Source organism: Protopterus annectens, chromosome 13.part0, assembly GCF_019279795.1.
Source record: "Protopterus annectens isolate FY-2018-M chromosome 13.part0, PAN1.0, whole genome shotgun sequence".
Lineage (NCBI taxonomy): Eukaryota > Metazoa > Chordata > Ceratodontiformes > Protopteridae > Protopterus > Protopterus annectens.
The window spans coordinates 376,486,522-376,509,456 of record NC_056747.1 but is presented as its reverse complement, the minus strand read 5'-3'; the positions used below and the strand labels follow the sequence as shown (position 1 = coordinate 376,509,456).

The following is a 22,935-nucleotide window of genomic DNA, read 5'->3' as shown; positions in this document are numbered from 1 at the left end:
GCATACACATGAAGATTTTTCCAACTGAAAGAAAGAACATCCACTTTCCAGGCTGTGGGATGAAACCTCTTTGTGCAAAACTTTGGCAGCTGATGGTTTAGTGGAGAAGCGAACAGATCTATGTCTGGAGTTCCCCAGGACACTGTCAATTTCTGAAATACATGAAGATCCAGTTTCCACTCGTGGGGATCCATGATTTGTCTGCTTAACACATCTGCTAAGGAGTTCTGTGCTCCTGGCAGAAACCTTGCCTGAAGACTTGGTTGTAACCTGAGAGCAGTTTCCCACAAAATCATTGCTTGCCTGCATAGAGGATAAGAATGTGTTCCCCCTTGCTTGTTGATGTACCACATGACAGTTGTGTTGTCTGTTAGAATCAACACCTGCCCTGGAAGAAGTAAATCCTTGAAAGCTATTAATGCAAACTGGACTGCTAACATCTCCTTCAAGTTGATATGTAGATGCTGTAGTCTGACAGGCCACTTGTCTTGTATCCACTTTCCGTTTAGATGAGCTCCCCAAGCTTTGTCCGAGGCATCTGTCGTTAAAATTTGACTCTCCTCTGGCCGGGTCACAGAGAGTCCCTTGCTTAGGTGACATTCCTGAGCCCACCACAAAAATTCCTTTTGAATGCAAGGTATTATTGGAATGACAGTGTCCAGATCCTGGCAGTGCTGTGTCCATACATTCTTGAGATACCATTGCAACTTCCTCATATGCAGTTTGGCATTGGGAAGCACCAGAATACAAGATGCCATGAACCCTAAGGCTTGAAGGACTGTCCTTGCAGTCAGCCCGGACTGAAGAGATAGATGATGGAAGTAAAGGGAAAGATTCTTTTGTTTGTCCGGGGTTAGAAAGGCCATCTGGGATGCTGTATTCAGTCTTACACCCAGAAAGCACATGTCTTGAGAGGGTACTAGACTGGACTTTATTTCGTTCACAGAATACCCCAGGCATCTTAGCACTGCTATCACATATTCCAAATGACGAAGAAGCTCTTCCCTTCCTTGAGCCAGAATCAGGCAATCGTCCAAATAAGGATAGATTTGTATTCCTTTCAGCCTTAAGAAAGCTATCACTGGAGCCAGAACTTTCGTAAATACTCTGGGCGCAGTAGATAAGCCAAAGGGCAATGCAGAGAACTGATAGTGAGAAGTCCCAGTCTGAAAACGCAGATATTTCCTGCAACTTAGTCTGATAGGAACATGAAGATATGCCTCTGAGATCCAAAGTTACCATCCAGTGATCCTTGCCCAGCAGAGGTAAAAGTTGTTGTAACGTCAACATCTTGAACTTGGGAATGTCCAGATAAGTGTTGAGGATAGATAAATCCAAAATTGGTCTCCACGTGTTCCCCTTTTTTGGTACAAGGAACAGGCGAGAATAAAATCCTAGGCCTCTTTCTGGCATAGGAACCGGCTGTATGGCCCCTATTTGGAGTAACAGAGAAATTTGCTTGTGAGCCTCTATTCTTTGTTGAGGAGGAATGTCTGGCATGCCCTTGAAAGGAGGCAAGGTATGGAAATAAAACCTGTAACCGTGATGTATGATGTCCAATACCCATCTGTCTTGGGTAATCAACCTCCAATTTTCTTTGAAAAGTGCCAACCTTCCTCCCAAAGGTGCTGCCAGGCGAGAAGGTTCTGGCAGCTGAAAAGGTAGGTCATTGGGTTTGTTTACGAAAGGACTGACCCCTGCCCTCACCTGAAGACTGTGCAGGAGAACTCCCTGTCCTAGGCCTGAAAGAGCCCTGACCTCTGCCCCTGCCACGTCTAGATCTACCCCTAGACTGGGAATCATAAGAAGGATACGTCCACCCCTTAGTAGGCCAATTTCTACTAAACTTCGGAGGCTGAACCTGTAAAAATTCTTTAACAGTCTGCATAGACTTAGCCTTGTCTTCCATTTTCTTTAAAACTGCCTCAATAGGAGAACCAAACAAGACATCAGATTGCAAAGGAGCATCCAAAATCCTAGTTTTAACATGGTCAGATAAATTTTGATCCGCAGCCAGGCATGCCTGCGAAGAACTGACCCAGTGGCAGCCACCCTGGACGAGGCCTGTACAGCATCAAAACCACATTGCAAAGAGTGCTTACCCACCTGTTCAGAAACATGCACTAAATCTTGTAACTCTTTACAATCAATACCTTCCGCCAGAGCATCAACCTTAGATTTCAACTGTGAAAGGAGATAATTTTGATATTTCAACATGTGAAACTGGCAATTCAAAGCTCTCATGGCTAGAGTGGAAGAAGTATAAACTTTCTTTCCCCATCTATCCAAGGCCCTAGCCTCTTTATCTGCAGGAACCGGATTCTTGACAACAGAAGCCTTAACACCCTTAGGCCCCTTGGCTAACAGTTTCAGGGTCTGCCCTAGGACTTTTAAAAAGATACTTATGAGCTTCAGGTACCCTGTAATACCTATCAGGTTTAACAGGAGCAGGAGGCAAAGAATCAGGATTAAGAGAAGCCTCTGCAAATACATCTTCCACCACATTAAGAACAGGAGGTATAGCCAAAGGCCTATGCTGGGGTAAAAACAAAAATTCCCTAAGCCTTTTCCTGGAATCAGAGAAGCCCTGACCTTCCCATTTAAAATGCTCTCTCATGGAGTGAAGGGTCTCTGAAAAAGAAAAATCCTCAGGAGGAGAAGCTGAAGGAGTAGAATCATCCACATCAGAATCAGAATAATGAGCATACTCCTGTAAGTCTTCAGCCGAAGACTCAGACACATCCGAAGCCTGCTCCCAATCCCCCAACACTGGTTCCATCCTAGGCCTTTTATCAGGAGGGGGCATAGAACCTCTAATTAAAGTAATTAAATCTTCCACCATTTTAAGCATGTGCTTCTTGGGCACAGAACCTGAAGAACTAGGAGTGACACCCACAGAAGCTAAACTAGACCTGCCTCTAGGAGAAGCCTTGGAAGCAGAAAGAGAGGGCCTAGACCCCTTAGGAAGGGAGGGGAGTACAGTAATCTGAGAAGCCCCTACAGCCTGACCTGCCTCCTGGGAGGCCACATCCTGTAAAATCAAAGTTTCCCCCTGAGACTCCAGAGAGGCCTCCGTCGGAACCACCGGTTCCACTGACGCCTCTAAAGAACCGGCGTCCGGTTCGGACGACTCCTCTAACCTAGGTTTAACTGCCTTGTCCTTGCGCTTCTTTGAGGAAGCCGGCGTCGGAGCATCCGACGGCATTTTGTAATTGCACCGCTTCCCAAAGACCAACCTGGCACAATCCAACCTCTGCTTTATAGTGCGTTTATTGAACCTAGCACAAAAGTGGCACCCAACAACGTCGTGCTCAGGTCCCAAACAAGGTATACACAAATTATGGTAATCCCTATGCGGTATCTGTTTCCCACAAGAAATACAGTTATTCACTTTTTCTGACATCCAGTAAACCACTGAGGCAAGAAAAAACCAAAATATTCCCCAACGGGGTACTTAACCAACTCTGACTTCGGTCTGAAACTCCGAATTCGAAAAATTTCAGAACGCTGAACGGCACTTGCAACACTGCTTCTGCATCGGACCATGCGGCAAAAAAGACTGAGGATATGACGCCGGTCATGCGCATTTGTACCCTGACGTTCTGATGTCAGTCAAATGCGCCCTGACCGACGTCAGCCTTATACTCTGATATTCGGGCCGACCGAGGGACAGCGGACTACCCAAGTGTTAGGACTGCAGCAATGTGAGATGAAGAACATCGGAGGGAAAGCATACAACAGACCAGAGGGCCAATCGTGAACCAGAGCGTCCCTGGGTGATTCCCCCTGTGGGGGGAATCAGCGTGAAGTAGTTGCTGCATTTCACATTTAGAGGGCTGGCAAAAAGGTCGCAGCAAGGCTGACCCCATCTGCTGAAGATTTGCTCTGCAACCAGGCGATTCAGGGACCACTCGGTAAGGCACAAGTATCACTCTGCTTAGCCTGTCCGCTATTACGTTGGACTTCCCCAGAATGTGCGTAGTCACCAGAAACCGTTGGGGAAGCTATTGCCCAATGCCACACTCGCATAGCCTCTCTGCATAGAGGGTAAGACCGGGTCCCCCCTTACTTGAGATACCACACTACTGACATGTGGTCTGAGTATCGCAGTAGTCCCTAGAGTAAGAACTTTCTGAAGTGCCTGCAATGCAAGAAGCACTGCTCTCATCTCCAGGACGTTTATATGCAAATGTATCTCGTGTTCTTGCCACGTGCCTTGGACTGTCCTGCCGAGATAATGCCCCCCCCCCCCAATCTGGGAGGCGTCCGTGGTCACCGTGGCAACAGGGACGGGTGGAACGAAGGGGCTTTCCCCCGTTCAAATTGTTGGTGCACAGCCACCAACGGAGGTCCTGCTTGCACCGGTCTGAGTAAGATAGGATGAGATAGTGGGAGTCTTTGGAGAGACCACTGGACAAAGAGGAGCCACTGAAGAAGTCTCATGTGCAATCTCGCTAGAGGGACCAACATGACAGTTGCTGCCATGGTCCCTAGGAGTTGTAGAACCAGTCTTGCCTTCGCTTGTCTCAGGGGCATCAGCATGTGTATTTGTTATTGTAATACTGTGATCCTTTCTTGTGGTAAGAATGCTCGCATTTGAATGGTGCCTAACTCTGCTCCTATAAAGGTGACATGCTGTGAGGGCAATAAAGCAGATTTTTCCCACTTTATTGTTGTGCCCAACTGGTGACATAGACTGATGGTAGCGTCCCTGGTCTGAACTAGTTGATGCCTGGTGGGGGCAGTAAGGAGCCAGTCCAGGTACGGAAACACCTAGAATCCCTGATGTCTCAAGTGAGCCGTCACCACTGCCATACATTTGGTGAACACCCTGGGGGCTGTGGTGAGACCAAAGGGCAGGGCTCGAAACTGGAAGTGACTGGCTCCCAGCCGGAAGCGTAGGTGACTCCTGGATGCTCTGGCCATTTTGACATGGTAGTAAGCATCCTTGACATCGATGGAGCACATCCATACCTCCTCTCCCAACAATAGGAGAATCGATTGTAGTGTGACCATATGGAACATGGACTTGTGTACGTAATCGTTTAGTTGACCGAGATCTAGTATGGGTCTCAGGCCCCCTGTTCTTTTTGGCACCAAAAAGAATCTTGAGTAAGTCCCTAATCCGATTTGGTCTGAGGGGACTCGGTGGATGGCTCCTTTTTCTAGCAGCTGAGAGACCTCTGAGGCTGCTTGATCCCTTTGACTGGGTGGAAAGTCTGGGATTTTTCTGATTGGCGGGGGTACTGAAGAGAATGGGATGAGGTAACGTCCGGAAATTATCCATAATACCCATCGGTCCTGGGTAATGCTCTCCCAGGCTTCCGGATACAAGGAAATTCGACCCCCAACTGGCTCCGGATAAGCACAGTTGGGCACACCCTCAGGAATGAGTAACGAGAGCCACGGAAAGAGTCAGTCTCCTGAATTGCGGGGGCCCCCTCTGCCTCTGGGGTGACATCTCCCTGAGTAACCCCCCCCCCTGCTTCTGGAGGGGGGGGTTCACCTTGTGCAGCAGGAAAAAAACTCTGATTTCTTGAACCACATATCCCAAGGCCCAGCGGGGCGTGGGGGAAGGCCTAAGAAGGAAGGGAAAAACAGACCCCTACGGCAGACAGGGTCTTTCCCCTCTTGCTCGCACCTGGTGAGGGTGTCTTTCACTTTGGTTCTAAACAAGGAGGAACCGTCAAATGGGGCATCAGTGAAGGAACACTTGAAGGCCTCCGCAAAGTGACACAGGCGCAGCCATACTTTCCTTCTAAGGGCGGCTCCTGAGCTTGCTGCCTTACTCGCTCCCTCGGCTGCATACGAAATGAGCCGCATGGACGAGTTAGCTATGGAGTTGAGGGTAGAATCCTGTGCGTTAACCATTTGAGCCACTGCCTCAGGTATGTTACCCACAAGAGCATCTCCCAACTCTTTCAGGAGATCTCTCTGGAGCAGAGTGAATTGAGACAAATAATTCAGCGACCGTAACGTGAAGGTTGCTGAAGATAGGGCAAGCTTCCCGTACCAGTCCATGGTCCTAGACTCCTTGTTAGGAGGATGGACCGATGAAGACCCTGCAACTTCCTTCTGGGTGGCTGCCGCCACCACCATGGCATCAACAGGGACTCCCTTTTGACAGAAACTCTTTGCCCTGGGGTGCAGACAGGAATTTGTTGGGATGCCTGGGCACGGGCTCCACAGAATCTGGATTTTCCCACACTGTTCGACAAATGAGGTCAAGAAGTTCGAAGGGTGGAGACACCCAGGAGGCGGAGGGCTGAGAGCCACAAGCATTAAGGAATACTGACTCCCCCTCGGAAGGAGTTTTGGAAGGCCAGTCTCCTCTTTCAATATCTCCAGGATATCGAAGAAGAAAACATCAGAGGAAGACTTGGGGGACCCTTCCGATTCCTCGAGGTCAGTATCGGAGGTGAGACTCATCCTGGCAGTCTATGTGCTTCCTCTTGGACAACTTCTTTCTAGGAGGCTCCTCAGGCACAGACTCTGGGAGACCCTCAGAAAGTTGGGGACCGCTCATTGGGGTATCCTTAGGACCTGGCACTCTACTGTCCATGGATAGGCGAGTGTCAGAAGCTCTCGCCGGGGTGGTGGGGGATGGAATGACTGACCCGGGTGATGTAGCTGACGATCTGGCCAGCGCGCTCCGCATGGCCTCGAAGGCAGGTCCCCCCGGGTCCGAGGACCGACCAGCCTCCGCGGCCACGAGCTGATGCACTGAGTGGGAGACTCTGAACCGACAGATGTCCCGAAGTATCCCCCTCGGGCCCGACCGAAGAGACCAGAGTCTCAAACCCTGTGGACGGAACAGACATGGTCGGAGCAGAGGTCGGCACCGATAGACCCAGAGGGGGGTATCGGAGCCGGCGCAGGAACATCACTCGAGCAGAGCATACCGGCTCCAACGACAAGGATGTGCTCGGAGGAGGAATCATCGAAACGGTCACAGGAACTGGATCCAGAGCCGAGAGGGTCGGAGCAGAGAACAATTTGGCCAACACCGGCGACTGCAGGAGCCTCTGCACCACCCTATCAACATCCAAATCAGAAAGCCTGGAGGATTTGGTGGACAGAGATGGATACTGGGATCTCTTGTCAGGTGAACCATGCCTCACAAATTTGGCGACCGGCGCCGAATGGGTTCAAGAATAATAGGAGCAGACGCCGATTCAGTTAACACTGATACCTCCTGCAGCCCAGAGGACAGTGGAGCCGAGGAGGTAGAGTCCAAAACAGTAATCTTCTCCACAGGCTCCGAAGTGGCAGATGGAGCCAGAGACCTTTTCTTAGCCTTAGAAGCTTTAGATTTTGACTGAAGACTAGAAGCAGAGTCTATAGCTTCCTCGAATTATGGTTTTAGAAGTCCCCTTTAATATCAATTTATTTTTCATTTCCTGGAGCACCCTAGGACTGAACGCATGGCAAAAGCTACACGACTCCTGTAAATGGATGGCTCCAAGGAAGTAAACACACACAGTTGTCCATCCGTGATGGACATCTTATATCCACATTTGGAACATTTTTTAAAGCCAGAAGGTTTATGCTCCTTCTGATCCTTAGACATGTTATAACTAACGCTAGCGAAACCACCTAGACGCAACTTACAAAAAGGGCGGGAATAACACAATTTAGAAACACCAGAAAAACAGTACTAAACACACTCTTAAGAACCTCTAACTGAAACGGTTCTTCTAGGGAACACACAGAAAGTACAGTTTTGTACCTACCATAAATGTAGATGTTAGAGTGTTCACCCTGCTGCAGTCATCACACTTGGTTTATCCTGCCGTCAGGTGGTCCCGCAGTCGGCTCGAATTCCAAAGTCTTGGTCCGGCGTCGGTTGCTGTCATGTCTTCCCTGACGTCAGTGCGCCAGGGGTATACAAGAGGCATCCCTAAGGTCCAAGCAAATACACAACAGAGGTAGAATAGGATAAAGTGGTAGAGATATGTTCAGCTAGTTCAGAGTGGATGGAGGGTAACCTGGACTGCAGCAGGGTGAACACTCTAACATCTACATTTATGGTAGGTAGATAACTGTACTATATTCATCGTGTTACCCTGCTGCAGTCATCACACTTGGGTTGAATCCCAAAGTTAAGGAGGGGAGGTGGAGTCAAACAGGGTTAGAAGAAGCTAGTAGACCCTGCAAAACTGCAGTGGCAAAACCAGCTCTAGTCTTAGAGTAAAGAGGTAAGTGATACTGTTTGGTGAAGGTGTGCACTGAACTCCAAGTAGCAGCTTCCAGAATATCCTTAGTTGGCACTCCCCTGAGAAAGGCTGCTGATGTAGCTGTAGCCCTGGTGGAGTGGGACCTAATGTTAGCAGGTACTGGTTTCCCATGATGTGTGTAGCAGAAACGTATGCAATGTCCTATCCATTTAGAAATGGTCTGCTTTGAGATGGCTTTTCCTTGTGATCCTGTAGCATAGGCTACAAAGAGCTGGTCAGTTTTTCTGAAAGGCTTAGTTTTATCCAAGTAGTAATGTAATTGCCTGCGAATGTCCAAAGAGTGCAGGAGTCTTTCTCCTGTATTCTGGGGATTTGGGAAGAAGGTGGGCAAGTGAATGGTTTGGTTTAGGGCCACAATGGATACCACCTTTGGCATAAAGGAAGGATTAGTTCGTAGAGAAACTCTTGTCTTGATGAAAAATGAGGAAAGGTTCCACTGCCATTAGTGCCTGTAGCTCTGAGACTCTTCTAGCTGAGGTTATTGCTAGTAGTAGGGCAGTTTTCCATGAAAGAAATTTTAAATCAGTTGAAAAAGCTGGTTCAAAGAGCAGCAGTGTACGCTTTTCCAGGACAAAGTTGAGATCCCAAGTAGGTGTTGGAGCTCTCCTTGGCAGTCTTACGTTCTTAGCCCCTCTGAAGTACTGTCTTAGGAGCGGATGTGAAAATAAAGGAGAATCCATGCTGTAATGAGCTGAAATTGCTGAGACGTGGATCTTAATAGATGAAAAGGAAAGTCCTTTGTGTAACATCTTGGTTAAATATTGTAGAATCTGAGGAATGTTCGGCTCCAGGGGATTTAGGTCTTTAGCCTGGTTCCAGGCGCAGAATCTTTTCCATTAGTCTGAATAGGTTTTCCTGGTGCTGGGCCTCCTGGCCTCCAGAATGGCATCCATAACAGCTTTGGATAAAGGTGTTGGCTGGTTGTTTAGGTAATTTGCCATGCAGCCAGGTTTAAAGTCTTGAGCTGGCTGTGTAGAATCAGATTGTCTCGCTGGGTGAGCAGGTGAGGAATTTGTGGCAAAATCCATGGTGGGCCCTGGTCCTTAAAATTGGATACCAATGTTGGCGTGGCCAGTCTGGTGTAACTAGCATCATTTGTGGCCTCTCTAATCTGACTTTCAGCAGTACCGTTGCTAGAAGAGGCAGTGGAGGGAAGGCATACACTGTTAATGCTTTCCAACTGAATGAGAGGGCGTCCACTTTCCAAGCTAGTGGATGGAAGGTCCTTGTGCAAAATTTTTGAAGTTGGTGGTTGTGGGGGCTTGCAAACAGATCTATGTCTGGGCATCCCCATTTTTGAGCTATCATTGCAAATACTTGTGGATCTAGTTTCCATTCGTGTGGAACCATGATGTTTCTGCTTAGGTCGTCTGACAATGTGTTTTTCTTTCCTGGCAGGAACTGTGCTTATAATTGTACCTGGTAAGACAATGCAGTGCTCCACAAGGTCATTGCTTGCCTGCATAGAGGGTAGGAATGTGTGCCCCCTTGCTTGTTTATGTACCACATAACTGTGATGTTGTCATCTGTCCTTAGTAGTTGTCCTGGGTGTAGAAGGTCCTTGAAAGCAGTTAGGTCATTCTGCACTGCTAGCATTTCTTTTTGATTGATATTGCAGGTGTCTCTGATCTGTAGTCCATTTGCCCTAAATGCACTGTCCTGCCATGTGTGCTCCCCAGGCATAGTCCGATGCATCCGTTGTCATAGTTTGCCTGGCTGTGGGTAAGGTGAAAGGCTGACCCTTGTTGTGGTGACATGCCTGTGCCCACCATAGAAATTCCTGTTGAAGGCAGGGAATGAGTGAAATCATTGTTTCCAAGCTGTGGCTGTGCTGAGTCCATACACTTTTCCGGTACCATTGTAATTTCCTCATATGCAGTTTTGCAAATGGTATTGGTAGTATGCAAGATGCCATGAATCCCAAGGCCTGCAGAATTTTTCTTGCAGGGAGTTGGGTCTTTGTTGCCATTATTTTAAAATATTGAAACAGCTGTCGTTGTTTGTCTGGCGTGAGATAAGCCATCTGGGCTGTTGTATTCAAGCTGGCACCCAGGAATATTATGTTTTGTGAGGGCACTAGTTTTGATTTCTTTTCATTTACTGTGTACCCTAGGCAACTTAGAAGGTGTTTGACAAATGCCAGATGCTGTAAAAGGATGTCCTTGCTTTCTGCTTGAATAAGACAGTCGTCCAGGTATGGGTATATTTGAATTCCTCTTTGTCTGCAGTATGCAATTACTGGTGCCAGGCATTTTGTGAAGACCCTGGGCACAGTAGATAAGCCAAAGGGCAGTGCAGAGAACTGATAATGCATTGAACCTGCAATAAAGCGGAGGTATCTTCTGCAATTTTGTCTGATAGGAACTTACAGGTATGCCTCCTTGAGGTCCAAAGTGACTAGCCAAGCATTCTTGCCCAACATGGGAAGAAGCTGCTGTAGTGTTAGCATCTTGAATTTTGGCACTTGCAGATAGGTGTTCAGAATTGAAAGATCCAGAATTGAAAGATCCAGAATGGGTCTCCATGCTTTGTCCTTTCTTGGAACTAGGAAGAGTCTTGAGTAAAATCCTTGTCCTTGCTCCTGTGAAGGTACCTGTTGAATGGCTCTCATGTTCATGAGAGCTGCAATTTGTTTTTGTGCCTCTGCCCATTGATTTAGTGGCAGGTTTGGCATTCCTTTGATCCTTGGTAAGGTATGAAAGTGGAATCTGTATCCTTGAGAGACAATGTTTAGAACCCATTTGTCTTTTGTGATGATGTGCCAGTTGTCTGCAAAAAAAAAAATGCTAGTTTTCCTCCCAAGGGTGTTGCCAGGAGAGATTTGCTTGGCAGTTTGATGATAGAGTCATTGTGTCTGCCTTCTGCTAGCTTGGGGCCTGTCTTCTCCTCCTTTCTGGGTAGCAGAACCCCATTGGCGAGGTTTGGAAGGACCCTGTGACTGACCTCTGCCCCTTGGCAGTCTGTATTTGCCCCTCTGTGATCTGTCTGAAGCTGGAAAGGACCAATTTTTTGTTGGCCAATTTCTGCTGAAGCGAGGGGTTGTACCTGCAAGAAATCCTTGACCGTTTGCATAGATTTAGCCTTATCCTCCATTTTCTTTAAAACCTCTTCTGCTTTGACACCAAATACATCTTGTTGTAAAGGTGCATCTAATAATTTTGCTTTAACATTTCTGGGAGGGTTTGCTCTTTTAACCAAGCATGTCTACAAATGACAGAGCCAGTAACAGCTGCTCTACAGGAAGCTTCCAATGAATTAAATCCGCATTGTAAAGTATGCTTGCCCACCTGTTCAGCTGCATGCAACAGATCCTGCATTTCCTTGAATTTAGGCTGTTCTGAATGTGTGCTCATTTTTTGTTATAACTGAGACATCAGGAATTGTTGATATTTCAACATGTGAAACTGGCAATTTAATGCTCTCATAGCCAGAGTAGCTGAGGTGTATATTTTCTTTCCCCATCTATCTAGGGCTCTGGAATCTTTCAGAGGGCACAGGATTTTAGCCATAGAAGCTTTTGCTCCCTTAGGACCCTGGGAAATGGTTTCTGGGTCAGCTATAGGGCTTTTATAAAGGAATTTGAGAGAGTCAGGTACTCTGTAGTATCCGTCTGGTTTGGCTGGAGCAGGAGGTAGAGAGTCTGGATTTAAACTAGACTCCAAGTAGACATCATCCACAATATCTAAAACAGGAGGGATAGCAAGAGGTCTGTGCTGGGGTAATAAAAGGAACTCTCGGAGCCTTTTCTTAGAATATGAGTAATCCTGGCCTTCCCAGTGGAAATGTTCCCTCATGGTATGTAATGTTTCCCCAAAGGAGTAGTCTTCAGGGGGAGATGCTGAGGGAATAGAGTCTTCAGCATCAGAATCCTCATAAGGTGGAAAAGTGTAATCCTGTTCCTCAGAAGAATCCGAGGAGAGAAAAACCTGGTCAGAGGATGCATAATCCTCCTCTTGTCTTGGTCTTTTATCAGGAGGGGGATGGGAACCTTTGATAAGGGTAATTAAATCTTCAGCCATCTTAAGCATCTGTTTCTTAGGCATGGGACCTAGACCTGTAGACTGATGAACAGTTTTCTTAGGCTTTAAAGGAGTTTTAAGCTTAACATAAGATTTAATGGTGAGTGTAGTCGGTCTGAAGACACCTTCTGCAACCGAAGGAGTTTCCTCTGCACCGGTGTCTAATTCTGCTCCGGTGTCGGTAGATGGCTGCGTCGGCCTAGTAGACTCAGCTTGGGAGTCGGCAACTGTCTGGAGCTCCAGCTCTGGGGTTGTCAGGGGCTGCGTAGGTGCCTCACTGAAAACCGGAGAACCGGCGACAGGCCCAGCTGAGGCCTCGGGATCTGGCTTATTTCTAGGCTGCCTGTCCTTATCCTTGCATTTTTTATGAATTGCGGTCGTCGGCTGCTCCGATGGCAGGATAATTAAATTTCCTACCAACGTAATGCCGTGCAAAGCCAAAACGGCATTTGATAGTGTGTTTATTAAACCTAGCACAAAACCGACAACCTGTGACGTCGTGGTCTGGACCTAGGCAAGGAATGCAATAGGAATGGAAATCCTTATGAGGTATTTGCTTCCCACAAGAAATGCAATTGTTAACTTTTTCTGACATCGGACAGAGGCAAGAAAATGTTCCCAAACGGGGTAACTTAGCTTTATTGAAGACTTCGGACTGAAATTCAAAACGAAAATCTTAGGTGTCGGCCGACCGGCACTTGTGAACTGCTTCTGCTTTGGGCACCGCGCGGCAAGAAAGACTGAAGAAAATGGCGTCGGATGCCTCTTATATACCCCTGGCGCACTGACGTCAGGGAAGAAGTGACAGCAACCGATGCCGGACCAAGACTTTGGAATTCGGGCAGACTGCAGACCGCCTGACGGCAGGATAACCCAAGTGCGATGACTGCAGCAGAGTAACACGATGAACAACAACAAAATCACACAAAATTATCTAACAGAGAGGAGGACTAGGTCCTCTAACTAAAGCGGGCCTAGCCTGCTGGAACAGTTAGGGATACCAAAAACGCAACTATCATACTCGAACACAGCGACAGCAACAAGAAATAGCTATTAAAATAGCTTTTGGGTATGAACTAACAAATTTCTTTAAGAGAAATAGCAAAAAGAAGGTACTTAGCCACAGCCAAGCGAGACCACGTCCGAGCTACACAAGCGGCAAATGAGATCAGGGGACATGGAGCAGTGCACCATGGGATACCCTCAGCCCAGTCAATGAGAGACTTTGAGCTAGTAAAATCGGCAGAGTCGGAGCCGAAAACCCACGGGTAGGCGAGATAGGACTACATAACATCTGATCATTTTATCTTAGTATTGTGGCATCATTCTTGGTGAGGGCAAGATGCTACTCAGGGTCATAACGGCCTGGGCTACATGATCAGAGAGCTCCTCTATGTCTCTTTTCATGTAGTCCAGGGAGGTACATCTTAGGTCATTCACACCAACATGTACAATGACAGAGTCATATTTCTACTTGTTTTGGAGTGACCTGATTGCTTGTGTTATGTGGCAGATCCTGGCACCCAACAGGCAGCTTACATTAACCTTGTTCAGTCTAGAGAGTGGAACATCAGTGTGCCTGACAATAGAGTCCCCTATTACTAGTGTATTGAGTGTGTTGTTAGGCCTTAAGGGCCGTTTGCGTGGCACACTGGACTCTGAAGTATGTGATACGTGGTTGTTGTTTGAGGGTGGAGGTTGCTTGGATCTCTGCTTTGGAGGTCTCTGATGCTTAGGCAGATTTTTATTTAGAGCCTCCGAGTATGTTTTTGTGTATTTATGTGTATTGTTTGCTGGTGCATGTATGACTGGTGTATATGAGACTGGAAGTGTGGTGCAAGTGTTTCCCTTCTCCTCCTGACTGGCTGTTCCAGCCTTGGGTTGAGAGAGCTTGGCCTTCAGTTTGGCTGTATAGTTGCATCTCTCACATACATTTATGTTTATTGGAAGGAGGAGAGGGTTGTCCATGTACATAAGGCAATTGCAACATTGCCTCAAGATTCCCAGATTCACCAGCTGGACTGGAGAGTATACCTGAAACTGCCCTTTGGACATGTCTGTATGTGTAAATGAACTGTTTTACTGAGGTGAAGTGTTAGCGTTTATTAGTACTTACTGAGAGCTTGGAGCAAGTGCTGGGCTGTAAAAGGATAGTTAGAGTGCTTTCTTTGAGAGTTTGACTAGTTCTAAGGGAAAAATTGAAGAGCAGACTTCGTGGAGCCTGGAATAGTTTAACCCTAGCTACCCAGTGCTGCGCAAATGTGGGTTTTAAGGCAGGGAGATGAAAGAGATAGATATTAGCCCAAAATGGCCAATAAACTACTAGTTGCTGGGCTGAGACCACTCCTCCAGGGACAGATAGGCTGCTCAAAGCTCCCCACTCACTGGTGAACAGAGAAACTTCCTCCTATCCAAGTAAGGATATGGGCAACACAGGAACATATAACACAGTCCTGAATTCAGCAGAACCTGAAAACTGGACTAGACTAGCTTAGAAAAGGCGGGAAACAAGAACTGTTTTTTTCTTTTTTTGGCAGAGAATACACTAAACTTTCACAAAAAAACACTTTAAATGCTTAGAACAGGCTAGCACACTTTAGTGTGTAGCCTACAACAGTTAAACAGCACAAAAACGAACTTAAAACGACTTTAAAAAAAGTGCTAACAGTTATGTATGCAACAAGGAAGGTTTTTTTAAGGCTCAGAAATGCTAGCGATCGCTTTTTCGGCGAACTAGCAGTCACAGGAGAAAAAATGCATGCTCAGTCTTGGACACTATATCCTCAACATTCTTCTGCTTTAACTAGAGTCTTGTACTATAGCTTTCTTAAAATTTATACCAACAGTCACTCAAACAGCTCAGTAAAAATGGCCTCTTCGCCAGTGGTCAGTGCACCTTTATATTGGGGGAAAAAACACTTTGGCTTAGTAAATTAAATTTGGAAGTGAAAAGCAAGGGCTACCATACCTGTCATACCAAAGGGGTGGTTTATTTGGCTTTATGTTTAATCTGTGGTAAATACTACGTCGGCAAGACCGAGCGTAAGTTAAAACAAAGGGTTTACGAACACATAAGAGATATAAATACAAGGAATGTCAATAATGCCCTTTTTAGGCATACTGAGGTGTGTGAAAAAGCCAATATTAAGTTTTGGGTTTTGGAAGAAGTTATAAGGAATGAAAGGGGAGGTGATTGGGAGTCGTTACTTGAATACAGAGAAATGATTTGGCAACTCAGGCTGGATGCCTGTGGTTCATATGGAATGAATGATCACCTCTCCATAAAACCTGCTCTCAAACTTCTGTCCAATAACCCTAAACTAAACAAATAAATAATTAAAAAGTTTGGAGTAGGTTTGGTGGTTATATAAAGACGTTTGTTCTGTTATCATAAAAATACTTCCTTTTGTTATGGTATGATATTATATAATTATTTCCCTTTATATACCATAATAGTACAAGTAGTGTATTAAATACAGCATACATACACACAGACATATAAACCAATATGCAGTTAGTAGTAGGGTATGTACTTGGCCTGTTGACATTTTGTGTTATACATCTTTGGATGACATCTGGAGCACGTACAGTCCTGTTATTATTATATAATTCATTATAATAATATATATTCAATATATATCTATTATATGTATCATATATTTTATTTATATACATTGATTTTATTTATTTTTAATATATGTATTTATTATTGTAAATTTATACATTTATGTATGAGCATATTTATTTATTCAATACATACAGTCCAAATAGATTATTATTTTATATTCCTGGCATTATATATGTTTATTTTGTACAACATTTTTGATGTAATATCAACTGTTAACATAATTGGATATTCATCTGGTTGATACTTTATCAATTAACCAATTAATCAGAACTGTATTTAAGGACAGTTTATATTGGATACAATGGATTCTGATGAAGTCTTGATGTGATAGATGAAAGCGCGCTCAATCCCATTGTGCTTGTTTTGTTGTTTTGGTGTTCTATTAAATTTATTGTTTTATACAAATTTACCTGTGGCTTACACTTTTGTGCTACAACACGTACTGAGGTTGTACTGGAGGAGACCCTTCATGGTAAATGCTAGCGGAGGTGTTTATGCTTTAGTTTTCCTCTTCGCCAGTATTCACCAATGCAAAGGCACAATGACTGCCTTCTGACAGACTCCACAGTTCTGAAAGAAAGATGGATGGTTTGATTCAGATACGTCACTGATCACTTTAGGTCTAAGAGGAAGACTGGTTCCAAGAAGCACCTCGTCTGTGTGTGTGTGTGTTGGGGGGGGGGGGGACAGAAAATGATCTTTTGGCATACGTTAGAGCCACTAACAAGGCAGTTTTTCCAGGTACAAAGATTTAAGAAGAAAGAAGCCACTGGCTCAGAAAGTCAAAGTAAACTTTGTCATTCAGAAATCACAGAAGTGCAAAAACTGAACGAAATTCCATATCTCCAGACTCAATGTACAGACAGCATATAGACTATTTTCACAGACATTTACAGACGAAACACCCAGCTATTACATCATGGACATGCAGGTAGACATACTAATATTGCACATAATTAGAAACTCATTTTAACACTTTTTGAACGCAACACTTACTTGCATGAGACTTTAGTATTGCACAGGTACTTGGCTAAGACACTGCATTGATCCTTGCACAGAAACAGACATTTAAAGTATTGCACTGTGAACATTAGAGGATTGCACTATGGACCTTAGAGTATTGCACTATGGTTAATGTATTGCACTGAAAAGAGATATTTTACTGCATTGCTACTGCCCTAGACAGCCTATAAGTTACAGTTATGGTGAATATTGCACCAAGTATTAGGTGAGACTGGTAACCAGGTTCTTGCACAAATTCAGACAGTTTCTACAGACCCAGTTAGACGTCATGGAGTGTTGTGGTTATTAGAGTTCAAAAGCCTGATGACATTGAGGAAGAAGCTGTTCCTGAATCTCGTAGTCCTGCAACACATGCTTTGGAAGCACTTTCTAGATGATAGATGCAGAACAGTCTCTGTAAGCAGGGTGAGTGCAGTCTAATTATTCCTCTGGACCTGCTGAGACATCCGGATAAGTACACGTCGTGGATAGGTGGTAAGGTGGTCTCAATTATCCTCTCAGCTGTCTTCACCACTCTCTGGAGGGATTTGCGCTCAGAGGTAGAGCATGTTCCATACCATACTATGAGGTTGTTCGTCCGGATGCTTTCTATTGTACTTCTGTAGTAGGTAGTGAGAAAGTACAGTTGTGTACACTTACCATAAATGCAGGTGTTTGAGTGTATTCACTGTTGCAGTCATCACACTTGGGTTATCCTGCCAGGGGTAATCCTCAGTCAGCCCGAATACCAGAGGCTTAGTATTTCTGCGCAGATTGCTGTCGCTCCAGAACTGATGTCAGGTCATCAGTGGTATAAAATCAGGCAGCAGACGTCATTACATCAGTTTTTGTTCCCACAACTGTCAGGAGCCCCCAAATAGGGAGCTAGGTTATGGTGGAATATACCACCAGTAGAAAGGAAATACCAAAAATTCCCTGTTAGGAGAGGGAGAAAGAGAGAGGGGGAGAGAGAGGGGGGGGGGGAGAGAAAGGGGGATGGAGGGTGGAAACCAGGACAGTGAATACACTAACATCTACATTTATGTCACTAACATCTACATTTATGTAAGTGTACACAACTGTACTATCTTCTTTGTGTTCCACTGTTGCAGTCATCACACTTGGGTTGATTCCCAAAGCTGAAGAAAAGGGTGGAGGCAGTCAAGACTGGGGATGGCTAGGATGGCTTGCAAGACTACGGTGGCAAAGCCTGCCATGGCTTTGGAGAAGATCGGCAGGTGGTAATGCTTGGTGACGGTATGAACAGAAGTCCATGTTGCAGCCTCCAGGATCCCTTTGGTGGGGACCCCTGTGAGAAAAGCTACAGAAGTAGAGGTTACCCTGATGGAATGCGTCATGATCCCCTTTGGGGGTGGTTTCCGGTGCTGTTTGTAGCAGATATGGATGCAGTGTGCTATCCATTTGGAGATTGTTTGAATATGGCCTTGCCTGCTGCAAAGTTGACTAGCAACTGGTCAGTATTTCTAAAAAACTTAGTCCTACCCAGATAGGATCTGCACTGTCTATGCACATCTAGGGAGTGCAGAATCCTTTCCCCTTGTTTTGTGGGTTAGGGAAAAAGGTGGACAAATGAATGGATTGGTTGAGAAACACACTGGATACCACTTTAGGCATGAAGGATGGGTTTAGTCCTGAGGGAGACCCTGTCAGCATGGAAAATGAGGGGCTCTACAGCTATGAGTGCTTGTAGCTCTGAAACTCTTCTAGCTGAAGTGATGGCCAGAAGCAAGGCTGTTTTCCATGAGAGGAATTTTAACTCTGCTGAAGCTGCAGGCTCAAAACAGGGTAGGGTGAGCTTTTCCAACACAAAGTTAAGGTCCCAAGCTGGGGTAGGAACTTCATGCTTCTCACCCTTTCAACTGTTTCCCCATTAAATGGTGAGGGGAAAATGTTCCTTGCAATTTTTCCTGTAGTCCACAATCTCTCTTGTCTTGGTCACATTTAGTGCCAAGTTATTTCCACATCAGGCAATAAGTTGTTCCACTAGGCCCTTCAGAAGTGAATTGCTGTGCCTCCTCCCTTTGCGTACAAATAGCATGCCCTGTGTCTGCCTACAATGGGGTCATGACCGGGAGCAGGAGTCAAAACCAAATAGTCCTCAGGTTCATCATCTGACCCTACAAATATGCCCGTCAAAGGCTAGCAGCAGAAGTCGCCAGTAAATTTTTTTGACTTATTTTTTGAAGGTGGCTGGATATCTGGCAGGGTGGATTTAAAATCATGGCCCCTTGTGTGACTTCAACTGCCTGTTCTCCAAACAGAAAGTGCAGGAAGAAGACTGTGCAGGGTCTTAGGAACAAATGCCTGGCAACTATCACACTGTTTGTGGTCATGATCTGCACCCAAACAAGGAAAGGCACTTTTTGTGTTCACCCTTATATGGGTCCTGCCTTCCACACTTGCATTTCCCCTTTCTGGATGATATGCACCTTCAATTAAAAACAAACAAGGAGAGAGGAGGAGGAGTCCCCAAAATGGTACTCATCTGCCCAGGCTTAGAAAATTGTACAGGCTTGCAGAAATGTACAAGATGCATAACCTACAGACTGAATTCAAAACACTGCTTTCAGACTAGCAGCAAAGACGTTCTGAGGATTTGGCACTAGTATGTCATTTATGTACCTTACTCATAGGAAGACTGACATATGTCTGATGTATGGCACCAGGAAGGGCCTAGGCTTTGGTATGCTGGCCGAACATATATGGCTATCCTTGTCAGGATCTTTATTGTAAGGAGTACTGCAACAGTGATTAAGGAAAGACATCTGTAGATTCAAACCTCTCTTCCAGAGTACACCACTGTTGAACACAGAGCTGCTGGCTACCAGTTGACCAATCTTGACTGTACTACATTCCTGCTCAAATTTACAGTTCCTTGCAGTACTTTTCACGACTGTCATTTGAAACCTAGGGAAGGTTATTTCTCCTTAAGATCTAGTGGCAGCAGTGCTGTCATACTTCCCAGGTCCATCAAGAAACTTCCTGTGACTGACCATGCTTTCTCTGCGCTGATCTGGGCTGAAATAACTCGCCAGGTGAGGCATGCATTTTGAATTTAAAACTGTCAGCTGCAAAGTTCTACAAGTAAAACCTAACAGCAAATGTAAGAGGCCAGGTAGCCTCTTCAATCCCCTGATCTACATCAATTACTTTTTTTTATGATTTATCAATTATTCATCTGTCTCTCTTGTGGTAATTCAAGCCTGAGAAGGGACAGTCTACTACAGTCACTCAAGTAAAAAGGATGGAAACAAAGTAGCACCACTATCAACATCTGTGCAAATGAGGAGTCTGACCGTTAAGACTCCGTGAAGATCACTATCAATTCAGTTCAGGGAAAGCAATTCTCTTTCACTGCAAAGTCAGGCTCCCAACCTGGGAAGGTAAACGAAACATGCACCAAACTTTAAAATGCATCACTAACATTACGTGAATAGTTGTGCTACATCATTCTGGTAAAGTGCCTTACCTATTGCAGTAATATACAGCATTCCTGGGGTTCCGGTCAATGGCTAATGTGTAGAAACTTACTGCAGACTCATAGTTTTCAACCTTCATTTGTTCATTACCTAAAGGTAAAAATGAATTACAATTAAACCTTAAACATTTTTCGCAGCAATGACTGGGCAAGCAATGCTGGAAAGGTGTCATACTACTTTGCAAAATGGACAATTTAGCACCAACATTAAAAAAAAAAAAAAATACAAAACAAAAGGAAACAGGAAGTCAGTCTTCAAAGGGTTACAAAAGTGGAGTACAAAGTTCTGTTGCGAGTGATGCTGCAAAGAGACTGCAACATATATACAGCATCATAATTACTGCTGGAATGCATACCTCTCAAATTCTAAGCATAAGCAAGAAATCTGAATCTGGACGAAGACAAAACTATTTGGGGGGTGTCAAATAACCAAAATTATGGACACCTTTTAGATGCACTTCTTATTAAACCTATCAAGTTGCTAAAACAAAACAAGCATTTCTGGAGGATATGAAATCAAATTCAAATGTATGTCGTCATTTAATGACTTCAGTTCTCATTGACCTAGACAGCCGCGGTGGTGCAGCGGTAGCGTTGTCGCCTCACAGCAAAAGGTTCTCCTGTTCGATTCTCGGCTGGAGCGCCTTCTGTGTGGAGTCGGCATGTCCTCCCCAAGGTCAAGTGGTGTTCGAAAGACATGCGTGAATGGGCGTGCATTCGTTGAAGGTTGGCCATCGAGCTGGCACCTCGGTAACGTGAAAATCTACTGCCAATCATTAGCAGACCGGCGTTCCACTGTGGCGACCCCTAACCGGGGAAAGCCGAAGGAACAACAGTTCTCAGTGACCCGCCAGAACACAAATTAAAATGAGGAACAATGAAAAATAAGGCAAAAATCTGGACAGTTGACAAGCATTTAATTCATTCCGGCACACCTAACAGAGCAACTAGATGGTACAACAGAGGTTCAACAATAAAAAGAAAAACGCACATAGGACCTGCAAGTCTAGAAGGGCCATCAGGTTATTTAATCTTGTCTCATCTACACTGGAAGCAGACTGTGCCTTTCCAAACACTGTAGTTAGCACAGCACTTCAATCTTATTGGCATCACCGACATTCCGACTCCTAATTCCACAACCTGGTCCATATCACTGCTGCCCATTCACGTATAGCAACTTCAATTATGCTCTGAATGTTTAGGTAGCACGCAAAGACAGCACAGAAAGAAAAATACAATCTAATAACAGAAATAGCTCATGACCATTTGGTTTCATTAAACTTCTTTGAGAACAGGCAAGGTCCTACTTGAAGATGAGAACTTTTAATGTTAATGAACCACACACACAGACACACACGACATGGAAAAAAAAAGTGTCTGCCCTTCATAAAATCTTAATGCCACCTAAAACAAAATACTCATTAAACAGCATCTTAAAGTTACCAGAGTTTTGGAACAGAAATGTATTTACCAATTCCACAGTAATGTTACAAGGAATTCATGCACATTAAAAGAAAATTAAGTATACATCTTCATTGCAATACACTTGTATCTTAGCTTCAGGAATACACAAGCACCTGACATACGAAAATTTGCAGAAAATCTCTTTCAGAGGCTATAGGAAGACATACAAGTGCAACTTTCCAACTCAGGGTGCTCGAAAGTGACTTGCAAGCCACCAGATCAACAGAACCTCTGGTTGAAATGCTCATTTTCCCCAAAATCATCATCACCCGACTGAATTAAACAAGCTTAAAATGTAAATCTCAAGTCCAACACCAACTTGTATATTACAAAACACTCAGATCCATCTGAAGTTTACTGATTTCAGCACTGCTCATCTCACTATGCAATCTTATCTTTCACTCAGAGATCTCATCTCAAACGTCATTTACAGAGTCACTCTCTCCCCAAGAAATTACCACCACCACACCACTGAAGAAAGATAACCAGCTACTTATGAAAAGTGTTTTCTTTCTACTTGCCTCTCAACTATTTAAACTCATCAAGAATGACACCTTCCCCCAACTAACCTCTAGACTACTCAGATATGCACAAACATTCAACCTAAGAAACCTTAACCACTCATATCCTGTTCTCCAAACCCTACAAATTAGTCTATTGCACAGACCATGTTTCTCATTCCTTGTTCCAAAAACTATAGGAATTGCTTCCTTTTTTAAAAAAAAATCTTCTTACCCCATTTTCCTATCAAAAATAAAAGGATATTGCAAGACTTTTGAAAAATTCAACTGCTCGCTCTTGGGTCATATACCTTACACCTTTTCATACCAGTCTTCCCTCTACATACCTTGATCTGACTCTACTTTATTGTGATTCTTTCAGTATGGCAACTCTGATTTCCACTCTGTACATAATGCACATATACATACGGTTGCGTCAGTCACACTGCATATGTAATTTATTAATTGCCTTTATAGGCCTCAAGCAAACTACGATTCACTTTGCATACAATAAAGGTACATTGCATTTTCTCATTTACTCTGTATATAATCTTATGTATCTATTGTGTTTGCCATTTATACCTAG

At 44.7% G+C, this 22,935-nt stretch overlaps 1 protein-coding gene across 2 annotated transcripts in view; it reads right to left on the bottom strand.

The window, feature by feature from the left end:
* Positions 1-22,935, bottom strand: part of SGTA (small glutamine rich tetratricopeptide repeat co-chaperone alpha) — a 571,490-nt gene that overhangs the window by 390,537 nt on the left and 158,018 nt on the right. For both annotated transcript variants that reach the window (XM_044053988.1, XM_044053987.1), the window contains exon 5: positions 20,377-20,476. In XM_044053988.1, the coding sequence (XP_043909923.1) occupies positions 20,377-20,476 (100 nt within the window). The remainder of the gene's footprint in view (positions 1-20,376; positions 20,477-22,935) is intronic.